The 25,178-nt window shown below is 42.8% G+C and overlaps 1 protein-coding gene across 2 annotated transcripts in view; it reads right to left on the bottom strand.

The window, feature by feature from the left end:
• Window positions 1-25,178, bottom strand: part of USP12 (ubiquitin specific peptidase 12) — a 61,926-nt gene that overhangs the window by 27,021 nt on the left and 9,727 nt on the right. For both annotated transcript variants that reach the window (XM_075919240.1, XM_075919239.1), the window contains exons 3-4: window positions 17,427-17,640; window positions 15,222-15,451 (exon numbers count right to left, since the gene is read on the bottom strand). In XM_075919240.1, coding sequence (XP_075775355.1) covers window positions 15,222-15,451; window positions 17,427-17,640 — 444 coding nt within the window. The remainder of the gene's footprint in view (window positions 1-15,221; window positions 15,452-17,426; window positions 17,641-25,178) is intronic.

The following is a 25,178-nucleotide window of genomic DNA, read 5'->3' as shown; positions in this document are numbered from 1 at the left end:
GAGAGACTAGCCTGGGGGATGGGAGCAGCACAAGCCTTTCCCCCCACTCCCAGACCTGAGAGTCACATGGAGATAGCAGCCTGCGTTTTCAAGAAGTCTGGGGCTGCAGCAGGCTGGGAGCCCAGCCTGCTTTGGGGGTGATGCAGGGCTGCTGGCCCGGAGTAAGTACTGGCTGCTGGCTTAGGTAAGTACCTCCCAGCCAAAGCCTGCGTCTGGTACCCCTGCCCCTCATGTACCCCAACTCCCTCCCCCAGGTCACAGTCCAAACCCTATGCACCCCCTGCCTCAGGTCACAACTCCCTCCCAAACCCTCTCCTACATCCCTCCCCCTGGCCAGAATCCTCTCCTGCACCCACAGTCCCTCTCCCTACACTCCAATCCCCTAACCCAGGTCACAATTCCCTCCTTCACCCAAACTCCCTTTTACACCTCACACTGTCTCCTGCACCCCAGTCCCTGTGCACCCTTCTGCACCTAATCTCCATCCTAGATCCCACACCTCCTCCACACAAGTGTGCAGCCCTTGATCACTTTCCAAAATCTTGGAGTGGCCCCCACCAAAAATTATTGCCCACTCCTGCTCTAAACCACACTGAAGCACATGTGAATAATAGAGAAGTGACAATGGAGTGTGAAGGGAATTGTCTAACAGATATATTTCTCCTTCAAATCCAGAGGGTCAACCAATGCCCACTGGCCCACATATTCATGACTTCGAGATGGTACACCTTCCATACAAACGGGTCACTTACCATGTAGTAACTACAGTTCAAGATGTGTTGCCCTTTGGCTAGTGCATTTCTGGGTGCATGGAGCACAAGTGCAACCCAGGACTGAGAATTTTCCCTAGCTGTGTCAGCCTTAGCTATATGCACATGCCACCCATTCTCCTTGCATTCTGAATTTAAGGGATAAAGGAGGCTGCCAGATCACCATAAACTTAGTTTCTTCTCTACTACTAGTCCTCAGTAGGGGGAAACGAGGCTGTAGGGACTAAGTGCAGATAGTGCACTAAACACTGGGGAAACATCCTGAAGAACTGAAGTTATTACAATTTAAGTAACCCTTTCTTTTTCAAGTAATTTGTCTTATGTGTTGTACATTTTGGGTTCATTCAAAAGCAGGGTCTTTAAAGGATTTGATTGCTGGTGTCCTATGACAACAGATTGCAGAATTGCTCTGCCTAAAAGTGCCATCAGAAGCAGTTGATTGCACCAGTGGATAGTATCTAACAAAGGTCTGTATGGAACTACAATTTGCTGCTGTACAGATGTCAGTAAAAGGGACATCTCTAATGGACACTTTTGATGCTGCCTGAGCTCTAATCAAGTCTGTGCTCAGAATGCCCTCAAGGGAGATTTTCATCTTGTAGCAAAGTAGGATGCACACTGAGATCTATTTCAACAGTTTCTGGTAGCAAATGGTCTCTCCTTTCACTTGCCCCACAAATGACACAAAGAGTTTATGACTTCGGAAGCAATTTCATCCTTTGATGTAGAAGGTTAATAGCCCTACCCACATCCAGTAAATGTCACACTATTTGTCCTCTACTAAAAAGAGATTTGCGGTTAAAAACTGGTACCTGAACATGTAGTTAATGCGAAAGTCTGACACCACCTTACGAATTAATTTCAGATGTAATCTCATGGATATCTTGGCCTGGAGGAGAACTGAATCAATGACAGGAGGGATGGGAAATGGTCCTGGGCACTCTGAGTTCTTAGATTCTTCCAAGTGATATGATAGTGACCAAAAATGCTACTTTGCTAGAATCAAAGGACTGGAAGGAACCTCAAGAGGTCATCATATCCAGCCCCTTGCACTCATGGAAGGATCAAGAACCACCCCTAACAAGTGTCTGTCTAATCTGCTCTTAAAAGTTTCCAGTGATAGAGATTCCACAGCCTCCCTACGCAATTTATTCTAGTGTATAACCAACCTGACACTGAAGAAGTTTTTAGTCCAGCCCAGGACCTAGTTCAGGGCAGGGCAGGCACAGTGTCACTAAGTTTGGCCTGGATACAGGTAGAGCAACAAACTGCTGGTGAGTAGGTCACCTCTAGCTGGGTGGAAAGGGAGGCTTCCACTCACAAAGGGAAGGTGGCAGAGGGGCACAGAAAGACCCACTCCACTGAGCCCCAGTCCAGGGCCCTAAAGCAGCAGCGTAGTCTGCCGCTCACTCAGTGGGGAGTCGACATTGTAACACACTGACTGACTCCAACCATCCCTGAGACACGCTATACTACTCCTCCAGATGTACCTGTAGCCTCAGGGTTGCCACAAGTTGCTTTTTGGTGCCATGTCTGTCAAGTGTCCTGGTAACCCTGGCCAATCATTGACTTCCCTTGGGTCAGTGTTGGGCAGTAGCTTGGATGATCCAGGCCAATTGTCCTCTTCCTGTGGGCTCACCTCAGATCCTCAGCACATCTACTACTTCCCTCTTATCCACAAGGCTTGTTATCCTATCAAAGAAAGCTATCAGATTGGTTTAACAAGATTTGTTTTTTACAAATCCATGCTGACTTATTTATCACTATATTATCTTATAGCTGTTTGCAATCTGATTTAAATATTTGCTCCATTATCTTCCCGGACAGAATTTAAGCTGACTGGTCTGTAGTTACCTGGATTGTCCTTATTTCCCTTTTTATAGATGAGCAGTACATTCGCCCTTTTCCAATCTTCTGGAATCTCTCCCATATTTCATTACTTTTCAAAGACAATAGTTAATGGCTCAGATATCTCTTCAATCAGCCCCTTGAGTATTCTAGGAGGCATTTCATCAGACCCCAGTGGCTTGCAGATATTTAACTTGTCTACTTGTTCTTTTCCTACTTTAGCTTCTGTTCCTACCTCATTTTCTCTGGTATTCACTATGTTAGGGTCCAATCACCACAACCATCTTGGTGACAACTGAAACTAAGGAGTTATTAAGCATCTCTGACATTTCATATTTTCTGCTATTGTTTTTCCCATATAATGGAGTAACAGGCCGACCCTGTGCTTTGCCTGCTACTTGCTTCTAATGTATTTGTGGACTGTTTTGTTACCCTTTATGTTTCTAGCCAGTTTGAGCTCGTTTTGTGCCTTGGACTTTCTAATTTGCCTCTACGTAATTGTGTTACTTATATTCATCCTTTGTACCTGGATTTAATTTCCATTTTTTGTAAGACTCTTGATTTTTAGATCACTGAAGATCTCCTGGTTAAGTCAGGGTTGTCTCGCCATATTTCCTATCTTTCCTATGCAGTAGAATAATTTGCTCTTGCACCCTTTATAATGTCCCTTTGAAAAACTGCCAATTTTCATGGAGAGTGCAGGATGCCAAGGGCTAACTAGACTTAGCAAGGGTTGATAAAACAAAGTTCAAGTCCTGTTTTACTACTGGAGGGAAATCTAGAATTACACCTTTCAGTAGGTGGATAGTGACAGTGTGGGAAAGTACAGAGTAAGTGTATATTTATCCTGCACACACTTCCTGTGGCATGTAGAATGCATACACTATACCTTAAATAGCATATGTATAAATTAGGGATGTTAACTTTTGTGTGTGTAAACGTGTAACTGCTTGTAACCTGTAAAATTTCAGCTTCACACGCAGGGGAGGGGGAGCAGGCAGGCAAGAGCCGATGCTCACAGGGAACAGGCTTAAAAGCCAACTCCCTCTGAGCACTGGCTCCTGAATATCCCCCAACCCCCAGCTGTTTCTGGAGGGAGGCAGGCAGCTCCTCAGAGATGGCATGCATTGAGATCCAGCTTAAAAGCTAGCTTCCTGGGTGTATTAGCTCCTGCCTGCTCCCCACCACCTCCCACTCCTGCCTCTGTGGGAAGCAGCAGGAGTGGGAGGCTCCATGGGCACCAGTTCCCACCTGCTCCCCATGGGGGGGGGGGGGGAGTTGCATGTAGTCGTTAGCCTAAAGTATCAGTTAATTCTTACTGGTTAATTGAGTAAATGACTACACACTAACATGCCTAGTATAAACAGAAGCATCACTGGTGCTGCCTTGCTTTGATATTCCCCAGGAGTATCCTCTGCTGATAAAAGTGAGCTGCCACTTACAGTACCCTGATCAACATTTTCAGCACTCTCAAGAGTCCAAAGACAAGAAGCGGGTATCCTATAGCACTTTTGGCCACAAATCTGCATGCCCAATGAATACCCATTTGAAAGTAGGCATCTTTGAACATGAGGGCTATAAAGAGATGGGATAATTGATAGCAGAGTCCCTACTCTGAACTTTTGGTGGATTAGGGATGAAAATGGATTTGGCTGAAAATGGATTTCCATCTTCCTGCCTTTTGGGGATGAGGTAATACGTCAAGACCCCTTTTCCTCTTGCTGTCTACGGCACTAGTTCCATTGCTCTCAGTACAAAGAGCAACTCTATCTCCTGCAGACTCCACCTCTGGTAAAAAGTGTTTCAGAAAATGAATGAAGGTTGAGGAAGGAAGCAAGCTGATGGTGTGTTCTGAGGAGATAGATGCTAACAGAGCTTATTGCTTATTTTTCCATTTTGATTTCCGTCCAGATAGATAGGGAGTGGGAAAGTTGGCCTTCAAAGGGAAGTGTAAAAAAAGAGAGGGGATGTGTAAATATGAAGGGATAGTTTGTGAATGCTTTTGAAGGGCCTGTCAAAATAATTTCCAGTGGCAGTAATTGGTAAGGAAATGATGAGTGTCCCTGGAGTAGATGGTAAAATATCACACACAACTGCTAGGAAGCCAAGAATATGCCTCTCTTCGCATCAGTCATGATTTTATAACTTTCTTAATACTTTCTTCATTTTATAATGACCTTGTTATATCATCAGCAGCCAGCAAATAACTAACTTCATAGTCCTGGAGACAACCGCAGCTAAAAATCTCCTTGAAGCATTCTCCAGAAGCTTTGGTCCCTCTTGGAGAACTTTCCCCAAACTTTTAAGAAAGCCGATTGAATGGTTTTATCTGTTACAACTAGGGATATCTAAGTGTAACTGTTTACACAGTTAATCATTGTGTTTGGGCTCAATGGTTACCACGCACGGTTACACACAGGCCCCCTCCACAGCGTTGCTGCCTCTGTATCAGAGGCGGCAGCGTGTGAGTGGAGAGGGTCAGGTGGGAGCCAGTACACACAGGGAGCTGACTTAAAAGGTGGCTCCCCATGCACATCAGCTCCCAGGAGAGCCTATGCTCACCTCCCCTGGCATGTAAATGTGTAACCGCTGAATTTTTTACAGCAGTTACCCATTTACTTGAATAAATATATTTTAACATCCCTAGTTACAACCGCAGAAATCACATCAGCCAGTGCTTTGCTCCCCTGAGTAGGCAACACTTTTCTGAGTGGAAGTAGAAAAAAACCCTTCAAAGGTCCTGCAGGAATGCACCCCTATAAGAGACTGTTGATTTTTTTTTCCTTTTCAAATGCTTCTCTCAAAGATAAATAGCTGACAGACATGACCATAAAACTCAGTTTCCTGTATGTTGTTTTTAAAACTGGAATTCTAGAGAGGAAGGGGGGCAACCACAGAGTCAGAATATCCTGGATGTAACTGGTTTTTATCCTACTTGTCAGACCAAGTGAGGAGGAGGAACCCAATGTGCATAGCATCACAAACTGAGTCACAGAATAAGAAAATTTAGCATTTCTATTATTTCACAGATCAGGATAAAACTTGGCATACAAATTATCAGCCAAGCTGAAAACATGTTTCCCATCAGACAGAGTAAATTGGCTGTTTCTTTGGTGTTGCAGGAGAAAAAAAGCCTCCACACATTCAGATCTTATGTGCCAAATTAAATTGTCTAGAACAGGATAAATCACTGTTTCGGCTAACTACTACATATTATTAGATCATAGAATCATAGAGCTGGAAGAGACCTCAAGAGGTCACCAAGTCCAGCCCCCTGCCCAAGACAGGACCAATCCTAACTAACTCAACCCAGCCAGGGCTTTGTCAAGCTGAAACTTAAAAACATCTAGATGGAACAACCTGCATAATTGAGTTAATAGACTTCTGCCTTAATTTTGAATTTCTTAGAAGTTTCCAGTGACAAATATTTAAGCATTTTTGTTACAACTGTGGTAGGCCCCGTACACACACAAGAGACTGCCCATCCCTAAAGAACTAACAATTCAAATAAAACAGTGCTGGATGTTACACTGGACAACAGAAGCACTTTGCAGACAGGGAAGTGAGGCACAGAGAAATCAAGTGACTAGCCCAACGTTTCCCAAACTATGGACCGTGGCCTGGTACCGGGCCGCGGGGAAAAAATACCAGGCCTCAGCATGCCTGGTGGCTGCCAGCAGGGCCGGCCTTAGGCCCATTCAGGCCCCACACCCCTGAACCCGGAAGTGCTGGCGAGTTACAGAGCCAGGGGCCCTGCTCCACCGATACGTGGAGCTGGGTCTCTCCCCTGGCTTTGCCTGGCGCGGGCGTGGGTCCGCCGCGCCAGCCCCCCCACGCATCCTCCCACCCCGCCCCCAGAGCATCCCCGCCATGCGCGGCTCCTCCTCACCGCCTACTGCTGCCCATGTGCAGCATTGCACGTGGGCGGGGAGGATGTCCGGGCGTGACTTGACGGCACGGCCTGGCTCGGGATTTTAAAACTCTTTGGAGGCACGTGGTGGGGCCACGCTAGGTCTGGCGGCCTCCGGCCCCGCAATGTGGAAGGCAGAAGGTAGGGAACGGGCTTGGGTGGAGGCGAGGAGGTGGCAGTGGTGGGCTTGCGAGGAGGGGGAGGAGTGGAAGGAGAAGGGGCCTGGGAGGGGAAGGCACCAAGGAACAGGGGTGCAGGAGAGAGAGAGAGAAATGCCAGGGGGCCAAGTGCAGACAATGAGGGAAAGGGTAGGAGGGGAGGTGTCAGTGGGAGGGCGGACAAGGTGATGCTGGGAGAGGAGAGGAGAGGAGAGGAGAGGAAGGGCATTGGGGGCTGGAGGAGGTGCTGGGAGAAGGCTTGAAAGAAGGGGTGGGCATGAGAGAGGTGGGGATGGAGCAAGTCATGTGTGAGAGCACAGAGGGGCAGGAGGGGATGGGGCAAAGAGTGCTGAGGGGGTGGGTATCAGGGAAAGAGGGGGCAAAGGAGGCAGGGGCAGTAAGGGAAGGGGGAGGCACCAGGAGGGTGCAGGACTAAGGGAAGGTGCAGGTGCCAGGGGATTCTGGCGTGAGGAGGAGGGGAGAGCTGACCACCGGAAGCAGTACTGGACGGGGGAATTGGGGCAGGTTGGGGAGATTGGGGAGCCGGAAGAAGCAGGGCTGCCGGGAGGTGCGAGGTTGGGGGCAGGGAGGTGGCTGGGGAAGATGGGAGGGGGGAGAAGAAGTGGCCGCCGGAAGGAGGGCTGGATGTGGGCAGCGGAGCTGGCCAAGGGAGATTGAGAGGAGAAGTGGGGGGGGACCTGGCTGCCCGGGACAGGGTTGGGGGAAGTAGAGCTGGCCAGAGGCGCAGCGGGGGGAGCAGGGGGGAGGAATGAATCGCCCTGCGGGGAGTGGGACTCACCCGGCCATATGCAGATCTTGAGACGCTGCCCCTGTTCCCACCTACCCCCCGCAAAACACAAAGCATGAGTTAGTCTGGCCCGGGGATTCTATTGTCCCCCCCTCCACCCACCCACCCACCCACCCACCCCTCGAGTAGTTGCCAACTGTCTGGCTGGTAGACACACACATGCAGCCTGAACACATTTACCAGCCAGACAGTTCGAAACTACAAACTGATACATCTAGTAATAATACAACTTACCTAATGAGAAAATACCAGACATGTTATATGTCTGGTATTTTCTCAGTTTGTTTTTCATGCGTTTACATTTTTGGGCTGCAAAAAGCAGTTATTGAAAAAAAAGGGTTTCAACTAAAGTAAAAAGTTTGGGAAACCCTGGTCTAACCAGATTTCTGTCTGTCTTACAGTCCATTTATCCAATCCATATTCCTTAACTTGCTGGCAAGAATATTCTGGGTGACCATATGAAAAGCTTTGCTAAAGCTGGCACTGGGGGTTTTGGGAGGACCAGAAACAACTTATTTGAATATTCATCATTAGATTAATGAATATGCAAATGACCATTACCAGCCCTCCAAAAGTTCGTGAATGGATTTACTGGTCCCCATGTCAAAAAGTTTGGGAACCCCTGGACTAGCCCAAAGTCACACTGCAATTCAGTGGCAGTGCCAAGAACTGAAGACAAGTATCAAAATAATTATTCCATTACCTTAATCAGAAGGCCATCCTCTCTCTCAAAATAACCTTTTATTGTTTGAAAAATCTACTTTTAGAAAAACGTTATTTATAGCAGTCTTGAACTCAGACTAGAGCAAACTGGCAAAAAAAATGTAAAATCTATCTCAAACAAAAAAGGAAGACAAAAGCTTTATTGTAAAATATTAAGTGCTCTGTGTAGCGCAAAGGCTTTCACCAGTAGAAGATATCACCTCTTTCCTTGTCTCGCTCAAAGTTCTATCATACCAATTAGAAATTAAAAGCTGAGCAAGTCTAAAAATATTGTTTTCAGTTTTGTTTCCCTTATGCTGCCCACATTTAAAATAGATCTTCCTATCTGAATAACCAAAAGACAAGCTCTTGAATACTACATTAAAATGAACATATTTTCCTTTTGGCAAATCTACTTTTCTACCAGAAGGAAGTCATGGAGGAAGAATTCGTTCCAATACCCAGAAATAAATTCAGCATCTCTTCTTAACCACCTTGCATAGTATAGTAGACTTCCAATAATCTGGAATCTTTGGAACCTAGTTGATGCCGGATTATTGGATATGCCGGACTATCAGGAGGTACTATAAGATGGTGTGTTTTTTATTTTTATATATATATATATATTACACACACACACATACACTGTATACAATATATATTGTATATAAAGTGTTTTAACCCTATTTATTGTACATACTGTATACCGTATACTGTAATGTTTTAGTTTTTGTAACCCTTTTTTACCCATTTCGCTCGGTTCAGCTGCAGCTGCTGCTGCCTTGTGATTCGTTTTTTGCCAAAGCTCACTCACTAGGCTCTTGCCATTTTGCTGTTGGACTATCGGGAGTGCCATACAGTTAGATGCCAGATTATTGGAGTTTTATTGTATATAACTTCTGAAAATCATGTAATACATCCAAACTAATTGACCTGGAAGATATACTTGTGGCTCAATGACTTGGCTGAAAAGAAATAAGGCAAAACATCTAAAAAGGCAGGAATATGACTAGGATTACTACCACAACCAAGGAATCCCACACTGCTGCCCAAAAAGACATTCTAGATTAACATTACTGTACAGCTATAATAAAGTTTTATCCACAGCCCTAAAAAGGTTAATACTCTCCCACCACACATTTTCTACCTCTGTGCTCTCCTTTTCACTTACATAGCCCCCTATAGATCTATGCATGGTACTTATTTGAGTGCCTAATGTTAGAATATAGATATTCTGGCCTGCCTGTAAAGGCCTATACTTAAAGAAATTAGATGTATTCTTAACAGTTTGCAGACAGTGTGACGTTGTGAAAGATGCTCCAATTCCATAGTCTCATCACATCTGCACAGAGGGAAGGCAACCTGGTTCCCCTTTGTTGATATACATAGTACATAAAGGCTATGTAGTCTTCTAGTAGATGCATATCCTGGTCAAGGACAGTTGAAGGAATGTAGGTTTTAGCCCACATGCTGGCTAGCCTCATAGTGGGGCAAGAGGACAGTTCTTAAGAGGGCCTAATGAACACTGCTACAGAAGTCCTCCAGCAGGGATGCAAGATATTTACAATGAAGCACCGAAGGGGACACTATTTAAAGAATATCTTTATTTTCATAACACCCTTGTGATGTAGGAAAGTACTTTTACCCTTATTTTAGAAATGGAAAATTTAACAATGGAAACACTGGGGCTACGTCTAGACTACATCCTTCTGTCGGTAGAGGGATGTAAATGAAGCATTTCAAAAGTGCAAATGAAGCCGGGATTTAAATATCCTGCGCTTCATTTGCATAATCATGTAATGGTACTCTTTCGAAAAAATGCTATTTCGAAATTGAAACCGCAGTCTAGATACGGTTCTTTCGAAAACAGAGGCCCTTTTTCGAAGGATCCTATAAACCTCCTGTAAAGATCCTGTTTAAAAAAAAAAAAAAAAGAGGTTTACAGGATCTTTCAATCCTAACCAGTTCCAAAGGACTGAGTTTGCCACACCAGGGGAGGTCAGCCCCTCTGCTGACAGACTCTAGATTCCCACAGGGTCTGACAGCTTATCTCCAAGCCTCGCTGCCCCAAGATGGTGTATACAGAGTGTGTGCGCATGTGCGCAATGGAAATATGTTCCTAAAATATGTTTTGATGGTAGCACTGAAAAACAAGTTTGTCCCAAACAAAGGAATGTTGATTTACCAGTTTACATGTGTGTCTAATGTAAATTGACCATAGCGATACCTTGGCATCTAAGGTTGTGTAAATTGACCATGGCAATTCCTTTACATCTGAGGTTACTATCAGTTATAAGGAGGATAAGGTGTCAACACACCAGAAGACCATGCAGTCTGAACCCCAGGGAGGCTAAGTCTACACTTAAAACATTGAAGTGCTGCCTGAAGCAGCACTTCAAAGTGAAAGTATGGCCATGGCACCAGCACTGGGGAAGAGCTCTCCCAGCACTCTATGTAAAGCCACCTAAATGAGATGCATAGCTACCAGCGCTGGAAGCCCGTTTACACTGTATAGCTTTACAATGCCATAAATTTGCTGCACATGGAAGAATAGGGAGGGGGTTACACCCCTGAATGAGAAAGGACTACACATCCAGGAAGTATCTCGAGAATGTTGGGGATAACTTCTTGGTACAAGTGCTGAAGGATCCGACCAGGAGCCGTGCGCAGCTTGACCTTCTACTCACAAACAGGGAGGAACTAATAGGGGAAGCAGAGGTGGGTGACAATCTGGGAAGCAGTGATCATGAGATGGTAGATTTCAGGATCCTGACCAAAGGAAGAAAAGAGAGTAGTAAAATACACACCTTGGACTTCAGAAAAGCAGATTTTGACTCCCTCGGACACCTGATGGGCAGAATCCCATGGGATGCTAACATGAAGGGGAAAGGAGTCCAGGATAGCTGGCAGTATTTTAAAGAAACCTTATTGAAGGCACAGAAAGAAACCATCCTGACGCGTAGCAAGAGAGGCAAATATGGTAGGAGACCGGATTGGCTTACAGGGGAAATCCTTGGCGAACTTAAGCACAAAAAGGAAGTTTACAAAAAGTGGAAACTTGGACAAATGACAAGGGAGGGGTTTAAATGTATAGCTCGAGAATGCCGGGGGGCTATGAAGAAACCAAAAGCGCATTTGGAATTGCGACTGGCAGAGGATGTGAAGGATAACAAGAAAGGTTTCTACAGGCATGTTAATAAGAAGAAGGTGATCAGAGAGGGTGTGGGGCCCCTACTGGATGAAGGAGGTAACCTAGTGACAGATGATGTGGAGAAAGCTGAAGTACTCAATGCTTTCTTTGCCTCTGTATTCATGGACAAGGTCGGCTCCTAGACTAACACGCTAAATGACACAAGATGGGATGAAGATGGACAGCCCTTGGTGGGTAAAGAACAGGTTAGGAACTATTTAGGAAAGCTAAACATACACAAATCCATGGGTCCGGACTTAATGCATCTGAGGGTACTGAGGGATTTGGCAAATGTCATCGAGGACCCTTTGGCCATTATCTTTGAAAAATCGTGGCGACGGAGAGATTCTGGATGATTGGAAAAAGGCAAATGTAGTGCCCATCTTTAAAAAAGGAAAGGACGATCTAGGGAACTATAGGCTGGTCAGTCTTACCTCGGTCCCTGGAAAAATCATGGAAGGGATCCTTAAGGAATCCATTTTGGGGCACTTGGAAGAGAGGAAAGTGATTAGGAATAGTCAGCATGGATTCACAAAGGGTAAGTCGTGCCTGAGCAATCTGATTATCTTCTATGATGAGATAACTGGCTCTGTGGACATGGGTAATTCAGTGGATGTGATATACCTTGACTTTAGCAAGGCTTTTGATACAGTCTTCCACAATATTCTGGCCAGCAAGTTAAGGGAATGTGGATTGGATAAATGGACGGTAATATGAATTGAAAGCTGGCTAGAAGGCCGGGCCCAGCAGGTAGCGATCAATGGCTCGATGTCAGGATGGCAGTCAGTTTCTAGCGGAGTGCCCCAAGGTTCGGTTCTAGGACCGGTTTTGTTCAATATCTTTATTAATGACCTGGATGAGGGGATGGATTGCACCCTCAGCAAGTTTGCAGATGACACTAAGTTAGGGGGAGAAGTAAATACGCTTGAGGGAAGAGACAGGGTCCAGAGTGACTTAGACAAATTGGAGGATTGGGCCACAAGAAATCTGATAAAGTTCAACAAGGACAAGTGTAGAGTCCTGTACTTGGGACGGAAGAATCCCAAGCATTATTAGACGCTGGGGACCAACCAGCTAAGTAGTAGTTCTGCAGAAAAGGACCTGGGCGTTACAGGGGATGAGAAGCTGGATATGAGTCAACAGTGTGCCCTTGTAGCCAAGAAGGCTAATGGCATATTAGGTTGCATTAAGAGGAACACTGCCAGCAGATCCAGAGATGTCATTATTCCCCTTTATTCAGCTCTTGTGAGGCCACATCTGGAGTAGTGTGTCCAGTTCTGGACCCCCCCATTACAAAAAGTATGTGGACGCATTGGAGAGGATCCAGCAGAGGGCAACCAAAATGATTAGGGGGCTGGAGCATACGACCTATGAGGAGAGGCTGAGGGAGTTGGGTCTGTTTAGTCTGCAGAAGCGAAGAGTGAGGGGGGATTTGATAACAGCCTTCAACTTCTGAAGGGAGGTTCAAGGAGGATGGAGAAAGGCTGTTCTTAGTAGTGACAGATGGCAGAACAAGGAGCAATGGTCTCAAGTTGGGGTGGGAGAGGTCCAGGTTGGATATTAGGAAAAACTATTTCACTAGGAGAGTGGTGAAGTACTGGAATAAGTTACCTAGGGAAGTAGTGGAGTCTCCATCCCTAGCGGTGTTTAAGTCTTGGCTTGACAAAGCTCTGGCTGGGTTGATTTAGTTGGGATCGGTCCTGCCTAGAGCAGGGGGCTGGACTTGATGACCTTCTGAGGTCTTTTCCAGCTCCATGGTTCTATGATTCTATGATGATGTTTAAAAGTATCTGTAGGTGAGAAAGTTATCTTGAACATGGACTGTAATCTGTTAAGTTTTAATCACTAGAAAAAGTGTAATTATATTTGTTGTAATTGTAACCATTTTGTTTCTATTATCTCTGCTTTGAATCACAACATTCTTGTTTTATTATAAATTCATCTCAGAGCCATTAAGTGAGGTATGGATTCTCAGCTAAACCAACAGGCTGCTGTATATTCCCTCTCTGGAGGCAGAGGGCATCCAGTGGCTTGAAGCTACACAGAGGCTGGATACCACACAGTGAGCTGCAATGGCTGCCTGGTTCTCTCATGGACTGGTATAATGCCTTCCCATCAGCTATTAAATGGTTAAGAAATGTAAACTACTACACCCGACTTGATCATCTAAGAAGATGCAATTTTTAAGTTAAATATTTTGCAGTCCTCAGCCTAAAATATTTATTTTATGTAGGGGACTTAGTTTAGATTTGAGCTTATCCTCTAAACAGTAAGCACCTGACAGTATCTTGGAGAAGCGACGAGGAGTCCTGTGGCACCTTATAGACTAACTGAAGTGTAGGAGCATAAGCTTTCGTGGGCAAAGACCCACTTCGTCAGATGCATGTAGTGGAAATTTCCAGAGGCAGGTATAAATATGCAGGCCAGGATCAGGCTGGAGATGACGAGGTGGATCCAATCAAGGAGGATGAGGCCCACTTCTAGCAGCTGATCTGGAGGTGTGAATTCCAAGAGAGCAGAAGCTGCTTTTGTAGTTAGCAAGCCATTCACAGTCTTTGTTTAATCCAGAGTTGATTGTGTCAAATTTAAAGATGAACTGTAGCCCAGCAATTTCTCTTTGAAGTCTGGTCCTGAAGTTTTTTTTGCTGCAGGATGGCTACTTTTAGATCTGCAATTGTGTGTCCAGGAAGATTGAAGTGTTCCCGTACAGGTTTTTGTATGTTGCCATTCCTAATATCAGATTTGTGTCCATTGATTCTTTTATGTAGGGACTGTCCAGTTTGGCCGATATATATAGCAGTGGGGCATTGTTGGCACATGATGGCATATCTTGGAGAGAATCATCTCTCTATATCAGAGGTGGGGAACTTAAGGCCCAGGGGCTGGCTTGCTGGATGTGGCTCCCGGGGCTCAGGGCTGCAATATCGCTGGCACTCCAGTCCCCCACTGTCTCCCCACAGGGCTGGAGCATACAATCTACTAGCCTAGACCACACTAGTCTATGGTGTGCGAGGGGAATGTAGGGAGTGTCTTTCTCCTTCTCAGTTGGGGGCCATGTCAGTGAAGATTTGTTTTTTGGATTTTTGCTTCTCACTTGTGTACAGCCCTCAACGGATTTTTCTGTGGGTCAGAAGCCGCCTTCCCAGAAAAGATTCCCCACCCCTGCTCTATATGCAAGACTTAACTATCTTTGTAAATGAGGGAAAATGGGCTAATGGACACAATTTTGAATTGTGACACAATGGAATTCTGTCATACTTATTTTCATACTGTTAAGCAAAATTTAGCAAATGAAAAAATGATCAAGTTCAGCTGGGAAATATACTTAATTATAGAACATAAGGGTGCATACTGAATGATAGCAATGTTTTAAATCTAAATCTGAAGTCAGATTTAATAATTTACTATTACAGGGGAAATTATTAATAATGTAAACAAAAAGGTGGATCATATATAATCATCCAAAAGTTTAAACCTTGGTTTTAAAACATTAACTAAGTTCTGAAGTAGATCATGAAAGTACAGTTCAAATGCAGATTTTTCATTAAACATTATGCTCAGTACTCTTTTATTGACCAGTAAGGGTCCTTTTCCACAATTCATTCAGTGATCACTTATTTTAAAAAATTAAATCACCCTCTAATATTAAATGGAACATATAGTCAGTCACATTTAAAGATTACCAAAAAACCCCCAACAAATTAGCCTAGTACAACTACCTGCATGAATTCTGAAACTAAACAAGTAACAATTGTAATTTCAATTATTTTAAATAAAAATGGATTCCTGGAGGTATGAAATAAGAATTTCTTCTATAAAACAGATATGCACTTACAGTTTCACAAGTAAGACATCTGGTTTCATTAGTTAATGTTCCCTGAAAGATCTCGTGAACCCAGGTTGGGTCTGGTGTGCTGTTATTGTTTTCATTGTCAATACTGCCATTAGGTAGACGGCCATTTTGTTTTTCCTGTTTTCTCTCTTCTTGTAAAATATCAGCAATTGTGTTTAAAAGATAGTTTAGGAACTCATGAGCATCCTGCTGCATGTAGTTATCAAAGAGCTCTAAAACATGAAGATAAAATAAAATATTAAGCAATTCAATAATATTTAGGATAAGAAGTCTGAGGAGAAAACTTCAAAATGTGACCCCAGTGCACTCTAATGGCTCAAAAAGCAGAAGGCAAATAAAAACACCAAATTTATTATTTTTACATAATCTCTCAAGTTTAAAGCCACTCATGAATTTTGGCGAACCTGATTAATGATTTTTGAACATTATAGGCAAAAATTTGAAAGTGACCTGAAAGTGTCACTTTCACTCCTGTTTAAAGTCAGTTTCTATTCTATTATTTGTAGGTGCAATATAAATTCATGGGGTTTTAACCTAGTAGGACGTTTCCAAAGTTAAATGATCTATTCAAGCTTGGTGAACTGCAAAAGAGTGATAGAAGTTAATCTAGGTTTTTCTACAAGTATTTAAATTGTATTCAAGAGTTAGAAACAAAGTGAGAATATATTAAAATTTTTAACTCTAACCAGTAGCCCTTATCTGACATGACACACAATGTGAGAACTTTAGTTTTAGAGATGAGTGGGGCTAACATTTAATTAATTCTCTTTTTTAGTAAAGGAATTAGATACAGTACTCCTATCAGCTAATTTCTAAACTATTATCTACAAAAAAATCCTAGAATTTTCAGGTGCCTAAGTGTTCCCTGAAATCATGATTAATGTTCTCCCTACCACCATCACCCTTTAGCAAAATCTAAAATGGTCTCCTGTGGATAAAAAGATCTTCATCTTTCAAGTTTGAAAATCTAGCATCTTCTGTGAGCAGTAAGTTCACGTAAGGCTAGAAATGAATTGTTATGCTATCCTTGAGTAGTCTGTCTTTACTGTGCAGTCGGTCTTTACTTTCATATTGAAATACGTGAAAAAAAGTTTAGAAATATGGCTCAGGACAGATTATACAAGTATGAAAATATCTATGATATGAGAATGTTGCCATATTTAACTTGTATTAAAACTTGTAGGGAAGTTTTTATTTAAAGATTACCTGTAATTAGTTTAAATAAAATGTACAGTTTACAAGAATTATTTTATATTTCCTCCAAATCAAGTAGGGGATCTATTGCAATCTTTAATTATATTTTATGATATAGAATTATGTCAGATACCATCCTAATCAACAAGTATTAAATACTAAATAAGAAGTACTAAATACATGAAATGAGTTTTTACAACACTAGAATAGTAACAGTTTCAGTAACTGACTTTTAAAGAAGAGTATATTCATCCTAAATTGAAATGGTAGCTCCTAAGTGCTAAATTTAGTTCAGTTCATGTTTATATAAGTTGCAATCTTGCAGTCCAAGTCTTATAATGGAAAGACAGATCTTCAGAGCTCATTTCACACTAATTGTTTTATTTAATTTGTAATATTCTTACAAATAATTTCCAACATTCTGGAACAACAGGAGGTTTCAAATTATTTGATTTTAATACATGACCTAAGACATAGGAACACAAGAATGGCCTAATTGGGTCAGATCAAAGGTCCAATGGGCCAAAGACAACAAACATAACAGGTAATCATCCTATCCTTGTCACCCATTCCCAGATTCTGGCAAAAAGAAACTGTGCTTCTGCCAGGTTTCGAACCTTTACTATAGTAATGTAAATACAGACGTAAGATAAAAAAACATAGCAAATATTGGAGGCTTTTAACATGGTGATTTTTTACAAAAATGTACAAATTCTACATAACAAATATTGGAGGCAGTTTTGTCAAAGCACTGACTGAGCTCAGGTCTCTATTAAAAAGAATATGGGGGGAAATAAAGGGATGAATCCTACCTCAAAACAACTAAACTCTTAGGCTCTAATCCTGTGTCATCTTTTCTGTCTTGTACAGAACCTAGCTTCTTATATATAGTAAATCTATTTTATAAATTAAAAATGTATTTATACAGTATTAATTTCAGTATTTATCACAATTGCATATTAGTAAACACATGATAAAATAAAAATTAAGTACCGTTTTCTTTTCGTAATCTTGTTATAAACTTCTTTGGAGGTATTACTCCAACTTTTTTCTTCTGTGTAGCTATGCTGTGGAAGAGATCGGCTAAACATGTAAGAAGGTTCTCTTTTTTTCTAGGTTGACTCTTGTATGCTAGGACTTTTTCTCGAAATGGACGACAAAAATAAAGTGCTTGAAGAACTGAATTGCAGTAGCATGTGTTCCCAAACTATAAAATAAGAAAAAACATCATTAGCTTGTATTATATTTCTACTTTGAGGCAAATTTTTAAAAAACCTAAATAAGAACATAAGAACAGCCATACTGGGTCAGACCAAAGGTCCATTTATCCCAGTATCTTGTCTTCAAGCAGTAGCCAATGCCAGATGCTCCAGAGGGAATGAACAGAAACAGATAATCATCAAGTGGTCCCTCTCCTGTCATACATTTCCAGCCCCTGGCAAACAGAGGCTAAGGACACCATTCCTACCCCATCCTGGCTAATAAGTATTGATGGACCTAATCTCCATGGAGTTATCTAGTTCTTTTTTGAACCCTGTGAAAGACCTGGTCTTCACAACATCCTCTGGTAAGGAATTCCACAAGTTGACTGTGTGCTACATGAAGAAAAACTAAATGTAAAAGCAAGGGCAAATTTTCTGGAAGGCATTCCTTGTTAATTCTCAGAGAGCAAAGGCAGCAATATAACTAATGTGGAGCACTGCAGATAATTCTGACTGATACTAGATTGTATTCTCCTGTTTGTAATATTATCAATGTTTTACAATGCTGTGGAACTGTAAAATATGTAATAAGTGCACAGTATTTACTTAGTGTCAAATACACAGCATAAAGAATAAACTGAGACAAAAAATGATATCTGCCACATTAGTCAAAATACCAATCTGTCCAATAAGGAACAGTGTGTAATGTAGTGTTTATAGCAAAAAATTCTTTGATACAAGTGGGTGGGTTTTCAAAAAATGGAATTTTCTAATAATCATTTTTATTTGTTACCAAAGTTATACAATTGGCTCACTTATTGAGAAGCAGGTTATGCACACTCTCTTTGGGGTTGGAATGGCTCAGATTCATGAGTTAACAGAAAAACCAAAGATGTCAAGCTAGTTATGATTGAAAAAGTATGGTGATGATGCTCTCATTCTTAGTGCAGAGTTGTTGCAGAAGGAAGAAAGCAGACTCTTAAATGAATTACATTTTGAAGGAGATAGACCAGTGGATTGAAGTTGACAGTGTCGGAAAAAAATGTATGCATGGTTCGGAACAAGTCTCCCCATCTGTAAAACAACAACACCGAATACCTACACACATAGATTCTGTGAAATGTAGTTAATATTTGTACAGTATTTTAAAAATATAAAATGCTATTTTCATTATATAAATAGTATAGTTACAAATATAGGCCCTCAAGGGGACCTCAGAAGGTCACTGAGTTCATCCTCCTGAGCTGAAGCAGGACTATGAATACCTAAGACTATCCCTGATAGGTGCTGTCTAACACAGTGTTTCTCAATCAGTTGCCCGAGTACCCTAAGGGGTACTTGAGAGAAGTCTGGGAGGAGGGGGGTACATCAACACAACTGAAATGTGAAGAAAACTTATTTTTTTGTTTTAAGTTTTACAGCACTATTATTTTTGTACTTTTTACACCCAAAAATGTCATTGCCCACCCTGCTACGATTAAGTTGTTTAAACTAATGTGTTGCAACGGTAGAAAAAAAATGTTGTGTCTGAAAACTGTAGGTACTGGGGGTACTTATTTTTTTTTCAAAGGGGGTACTTACCATTTTTTTTTGAGAGAGAGAGAGAGAGGTATTTTATTTAAAAAAAGGTTGAGAAACACTGGTCTAACATGCTCTTAAGAACCTCCAGTGACAGGGATTCCACAAATTGTCTCAGCAACTTATTCCAGTACTTAACTCTCCCAAAACTAAATACGCTATTCCAGCTGAAGTCCTACTACTGCCAAGTACAATAGAACTATTGCCTCCCAATACTCCTGCTAATACACCACAGAATGTTAGCCTTTTTTTTTTTTGCAACTGCACCATACTAATGGCTAATATTCAATTTGTGATCCAGTATAATCCCTAGACCCTTTTTTTAAATCATTAGTCCTTAGCCAGCTATTCCCCATTTTATATTTGTGCATTTGTATTAGTGCATGTTGGTAGTAGATTTCAAACTACAGGTATTTACTATGATAAAACCACTAATAACAACAATTATCCAGGGACAAATTGAGAGCATATACTTGTGATCCAACCCAGAATTATCTAAAAATTCCTTAGTCATTGCTCTGGGAGTATGGGGGAAATGACGGTCTTTGATAGCTCTCATTTGGGACAGTATGACCAACAAAACCACCATATATAATGCAGTCAGAAAATTGGACACCAAAGGAAAACATCTGGTTTCCAGATTTTCAGTTGATTTCAAGCACAATTAATAGAATACATATCTATCGCCAAATTATTTAAAAAGTCAAGGCTCTTAAAATTCAGGATACAGGGAATCAGAATGAACACAGCACATTTAAAACAAAAAATAAAGCTAGCCCCTATTCCCTCCCACAAAAAAGTCCCTCCCCTCAGATTACCATCCAGGAAAGGGTGCTTGTAGTAGCTCAATGTATTTAATATCACATGAAAGGTACTGATCACTTTATAATCAAGGATATCTAAGGCAATGAAATTTGTTTAAAAATACTTATTTTATATTTAATTAATCAGTGAATTTCAAATGTGCCTTTTAAAATTTTCCACATAAAATATGGCAACAAAGTTATAGATAAAAGGCTTCACAATTTCCAGACTGAAAAAGCATACATAGTGGTGACACATTAACTGGAAAAGTAAAAGACAGAGAACCAAAATGCAGAATGACCAGGAGAAATTACAGCACTGGGCCAAACTCAAAGAGATGAAAATCCATATAATTCAGTGTAAAATTACACTTACAGAGAGGAAATAAAAGCAGATTGGAAAGACACTCTGAAAAGCTGTCAATCAGTTTTAAGACGCAAAGGGGGATCTTAGCACGTTAAATGTCAATTATTCTTTTTTGTTTTTGTTTTTACAGGTTGGACCTCCCTGATCCAGCACCCTTGCAACCAGACCAGCCCCAAACGAGGAAGTTTGCCAAATCAGGGAAGGTCACTGCCGGCTTCCCTGTCACCAGCCCAGCTAGGCTCCTTCCCTTCGGCATAGGTGGCACCCACACTGAAGCACTAAAGCAGGGAAACTTGGCAGCTGTGCTGCTATACAGTTCCAAATGTATACAATATCAACAATATGAAACTAAAAAAAATGTATCCTAGATATTATGAATAACTTCACTGGACAAAGACTATCAAGATTTCCTCAAGCAGAACATGAAAATTATTTAGTTTCATTCAGAACCCTGTGTTGACCAATACAGCTGGTCCCAAAGTTAGAATGGTCGATTTACAATCGTTCATACTTACAACCAAACCTCCCACTAGACAGTTGTAAAGATGGTCCCCGAGTTACGAACATGATCCGCACTTACAAACAGCACGGTTGCATGTAAATGAATGGGGTCTGACTTAAGAACACTTCGAGTTATGACCACGTGTTTGGTCCGTAACTCATTTGTAAGTCGGGGACTGGCTGTATCAGCAACTAAACTAAATTGGTCTTAGGCCAGGCCTATGTTTAAAAATGTGATCATCTGAGCTACATTGTTCAGGGCTGTGAGAAGTTCTGAGCTTTGTGCAATGCTGGGGGGAAAGGCAAAGAATATAATTGACGAGATATCTCTTTCCAATTATTCCATCCAGCGTTGAACAACATCTATATTGGCAAGACTGCTTCAAAGCCAATACTTTTCTTTACAACTTGATGAGTCCATCAGCATAGTGGGGGATGCTAACCTCCTTTCATATGTCCAGTGTGCTGGGGGAATACACAACGATTTTTTTTTTGTTGGCAGACAGAGAACAACAAAACAGGAGAAGCTCTCTTTGGCATACTCAGGAATTGTGTTGTATGTAACAATTTGGATTGGACATGGTATGTTGGCATTTGCACAGACTGGGCCACAACAATGACTGGCAAGTTGAAGATCTTAATTGCAGTGTCCAAGAAGTCACACCATTAGCAACATCAACACTCTGTAGCATTCACCAGGAACATCTTGCAGTGAGGAAGATGCCTTCAGGCCTGAAAGCCATTCTGGATGAGGCTGTATGAATTGTAAATTTTATTAGAGTCCTTTAAACACTTGTATTTTTAAAGTCCTGTGTGAGGAGATGGGGAGTGGACACACTACTTTTTAACACTGAAGTACGTTGGTTGTCAAGGGGGGAAATCCTCACTCACCTCTTCAAACTACAAGAAGAGGTAAAAGTCCACTAACATGACAGCAGATGTCAAGACTTTGAGGTATCACACCAAATCCAGGACTTCTCATGACTTACTCAATTGGAATCCCTGGCTGATATTTTCAGCATTTTGAATGCACCAAACCTTGTTTTGCAGGGAGCAGCTGTCATCATCTTTAATGTGCAGGACAAAGTAAAAGCTTTACACATGAAGATGGAGCCATGGTGTGCTCACCTTGATTGCAGGGAATTAGACTCTTTTACAACTCTTGCTGATTTTATTCTAATGACTGGAAAAGAAATTGATAGGAAAATTGTGGAAGACTTCAAAGTGGTCTTCATGAGCAATTTGAAAAATATATTTCCCAGAACCAAATGCAGGCTTTGATTGTATACAAAATCCTTTTGGAAACAAGGGTTACATTGAAGAGCTCAGTTAAGTTTGAACCTAAAAAGGTAGATAATTTTGTGGATATTGCATCAGATGGAATGTTGAAACAGATTTTCACAAAGTTTGATGGACTTTTGGCTTCACGTATAGCGAGAATACCTCCGAGCTTGCTGACAAACCTCTGAAGCACCTGTTACCTTTTCCAACAATATACAACTGTGAAATAGGATTTTTAAGACTCATAGGATTGAAAATAAAAAAGAGAAACTGACTGAACATGGAGGCCGATATGAGACTTAAGCTCTGCAGCTTGGAGCCAGACATTCCCTCACTGATGTCTCAACAAAAGCAGCACCATTCATCCAATTAGGATTGTAGATGGGAATGAATAAAGTAACCTGTGGGGTTTTATGTAATTGAGGGATTTTAGTGTTATTATTATTCAACTTTATTATATACAAGAAGATCTAAAAATATATCCCCACGTATGTTATGGCTGCATTTTTACATTTTTATGTTCCAGAAGTAGCCTAATATGAATAATTTAGTATTTAGGGTTCTGACTGAGCATCTACCCTGCACTAGCCCTGCAATGAATAAAACCAGTCTAGGGAGGCTGAGTGGTAGGCACCCAGAGATCAGACTGTAGCTAATACACTGAGTAGTAGGCAGTCAAAAGTGGCATTGCAAATAATTAGGACCCAGATGGGGCTGTATAACTAGGGGCTCCGAGGGTGGAGGAGCAAACAAAACACACTCTTTCTCCCAGGCCCAGCCAAAGGGTTTGCGGGGCTCAAGGCAGGATGCTGGGCCCAGCTGGTGGATGGTGAGTACTCAGCTGCATGGGGCCCTGGCGCCAGCAGCATTTTCTTTGTCAATGAGATGAAGTTTGCAGGTGGGGCAAGCCTGGAGACCAGCAAGCAGGGAAAGTAGCCCCAGAAAGGAAACTACAGGGCAGGAGCTTGTTCTTCAGTCTTGCGAAGGGAGCAGCAGCATGGGAAGCTCCCCGCAAGTGAAAGGGCCATATCAGAGCTGTAGATGAGGCCATACCCTCCCTGCCGCAGGCTGTGCTGCTTCCCAACAGCTGGTAGGACTTGAACTATTTCCCCTGCTGGATGGGCGTGGTCCTACAGGCTGCTCTGCTCCCCCAAACTTCTCTGGCAGCTGGTCAGGCCCGGCTAACGCGGCTTGTGTGCGCAGCCTGCTCTGGGCTGGGGAATTCACCATGACATCCTGCAAAGGGCATGGCCCTTGTTAGCAGCCCAGCCCTGTGTGCAGTGCAGGGCCCTGAAGACATGGCCCTAAGGTCAGGCCTGCTTGCTCCAGCTGTGGAGCAGGAAGAACCTGGCTGCCAGGGAAGCTACAGAGGCTTCCAGAGTAGTGCTGAGGAAGGGCAGGCAGAGCTGGGGAGCAAAGCAAAGTTCCAGGCTGAGGCCTTGTTCTCAAGGCCTGAAGGTTCCTAGGGCTGCAGGGAGACACACCGGGTGAAGACGGAAACAGGTCCACACCCCTTGCCAATGATGTATGGTCATTGAAGACTGCAATTTGCCCCAAGTCAGGGGTTAGATGACGAATGGCAGTGGGTCTCTAAGGAAAGGTAGGTATGGGAATTTGGGGTTCCCTAGAAGGGAAGGACTCCAGAGTTGAAGGAAAGAGCACTCTAGGCAGGAAGGTACTCAAACAGTGCTGGAGACAGGCAACTGAGGGTGACACACCAGCCAGCAGGAGACATGACCTGTTACAAGGGTATTTAGAGATAAGCAAATACATTTTGTCATTACAAGTGATAGGCTGATGGTCTGTGGAAAGGTCTGCATTGAGAGGGGTGGGCCACAGGCCAAAACATTTGAGAACCACTGGTCTAGCTTAATAAGGGGGCTAAAAGGAAAAACAAGCAGGGAGGAAAAAGAATGGTTCAACATAAAACCACTTTGCCACAAACACTCAGGGGCTGTTCATACCTGTCAGGAGAGGAAAAGGTCCATGTATACCACACAGCAAAAAAACCTGTGTCTGGTTTAATAAGGAACACTTGTGAGAGAGAAAGAGAGCAAAAGTGAGAGGGGACATAGTTGTTTGGGAAAACCAAACTGAGACAGGATCCACTGTTACCATCAGTAACAGTACTTTCCTGTGACAGAGTACACCAATGTGAAAAAGTAGAAGTTTAAGTAAAACACAATAATATGAAAAATCTTTTTCTTACTACTTATTTTAGAAATGTATGTCTGTCCATCTGAGAGTCTGTTCAAGAATCCCTCCTAAACGGTAAGAGCCAGGGCCATCAAATTTGGCATGCAACTTCCTCTTATCATAACTTAAAGCAAGGCCATGGTTTTGTTGTACCAGGATAACAGGATGTGCATGGAATTTGACTTTTTCTCATAAAATGGAAAAGGACAGGGTTTGGGAGGAGGGAGTAATGCTGCAGAATGATCACAGGGAGACAGCAATGGGCCAGAGATGGGGACCGGAAAAGCTATAACCCCACTGGGCCAGCAGGGGGCACAGTGGAGAAAAGGATAGCTATCTACAATATATTTCAGAAAAGTGATAGAAATGTAGCCGTGTTAGTCTGGTGTAGCTGAAACAAAAAGCAGGACTATGTAGCACTTTAAAGACTAACAAGATGGTTTATTAGGTGATGAGCTTTCGTGGGCCAGACCCACTTCCTCAGATCAAATAGTGCAGCGTTTACCAAAATATGGTCCGCGGCCCGGTACCGGGCCACGGAAAAAAAATGCTGGTCCCCAGCGTGCCTGGTGGCTGCCAGCCCTTAGGCCGATTTGGGCCCCACGCCCCTGCACCCGGAAGTGCCGGCGAGTTAAGAGCCAGGCTCTGCTCCAGCGCTATGTGGAGCTGGGTCTCTCCCCGGCTCTGCCTGGAGCGGGCTCCTCGCGCGTCCTCCCGCCTCGCCTCACCTCACCCCACCCCCACAGCGTTCCCCTCGGCCCCGGACTCCCTGCCACGTTCGGCTCCTCCTTGCCGCCTGCCGCCCACATGTGGCGTT

This window comes from Pelodiscus sinensis, chromosome 1 (assembly GCF_049634645.1).
Source record: "Pelodiscus sinensis isolate JC-2024 chromosome 1, ASM4963464v1, whole genome shotgun sequence".
Lineage (NCBI taxonomy): Eukaryota > Metazoa > Chordata > Testudines > Trionychidae > Pelodiscus > Pelodiscus sinensis.
Note: the sequence above shows the minus strand (reverse complement) of the source record. Positions and strands in the feature narration are given on the sequence as shown.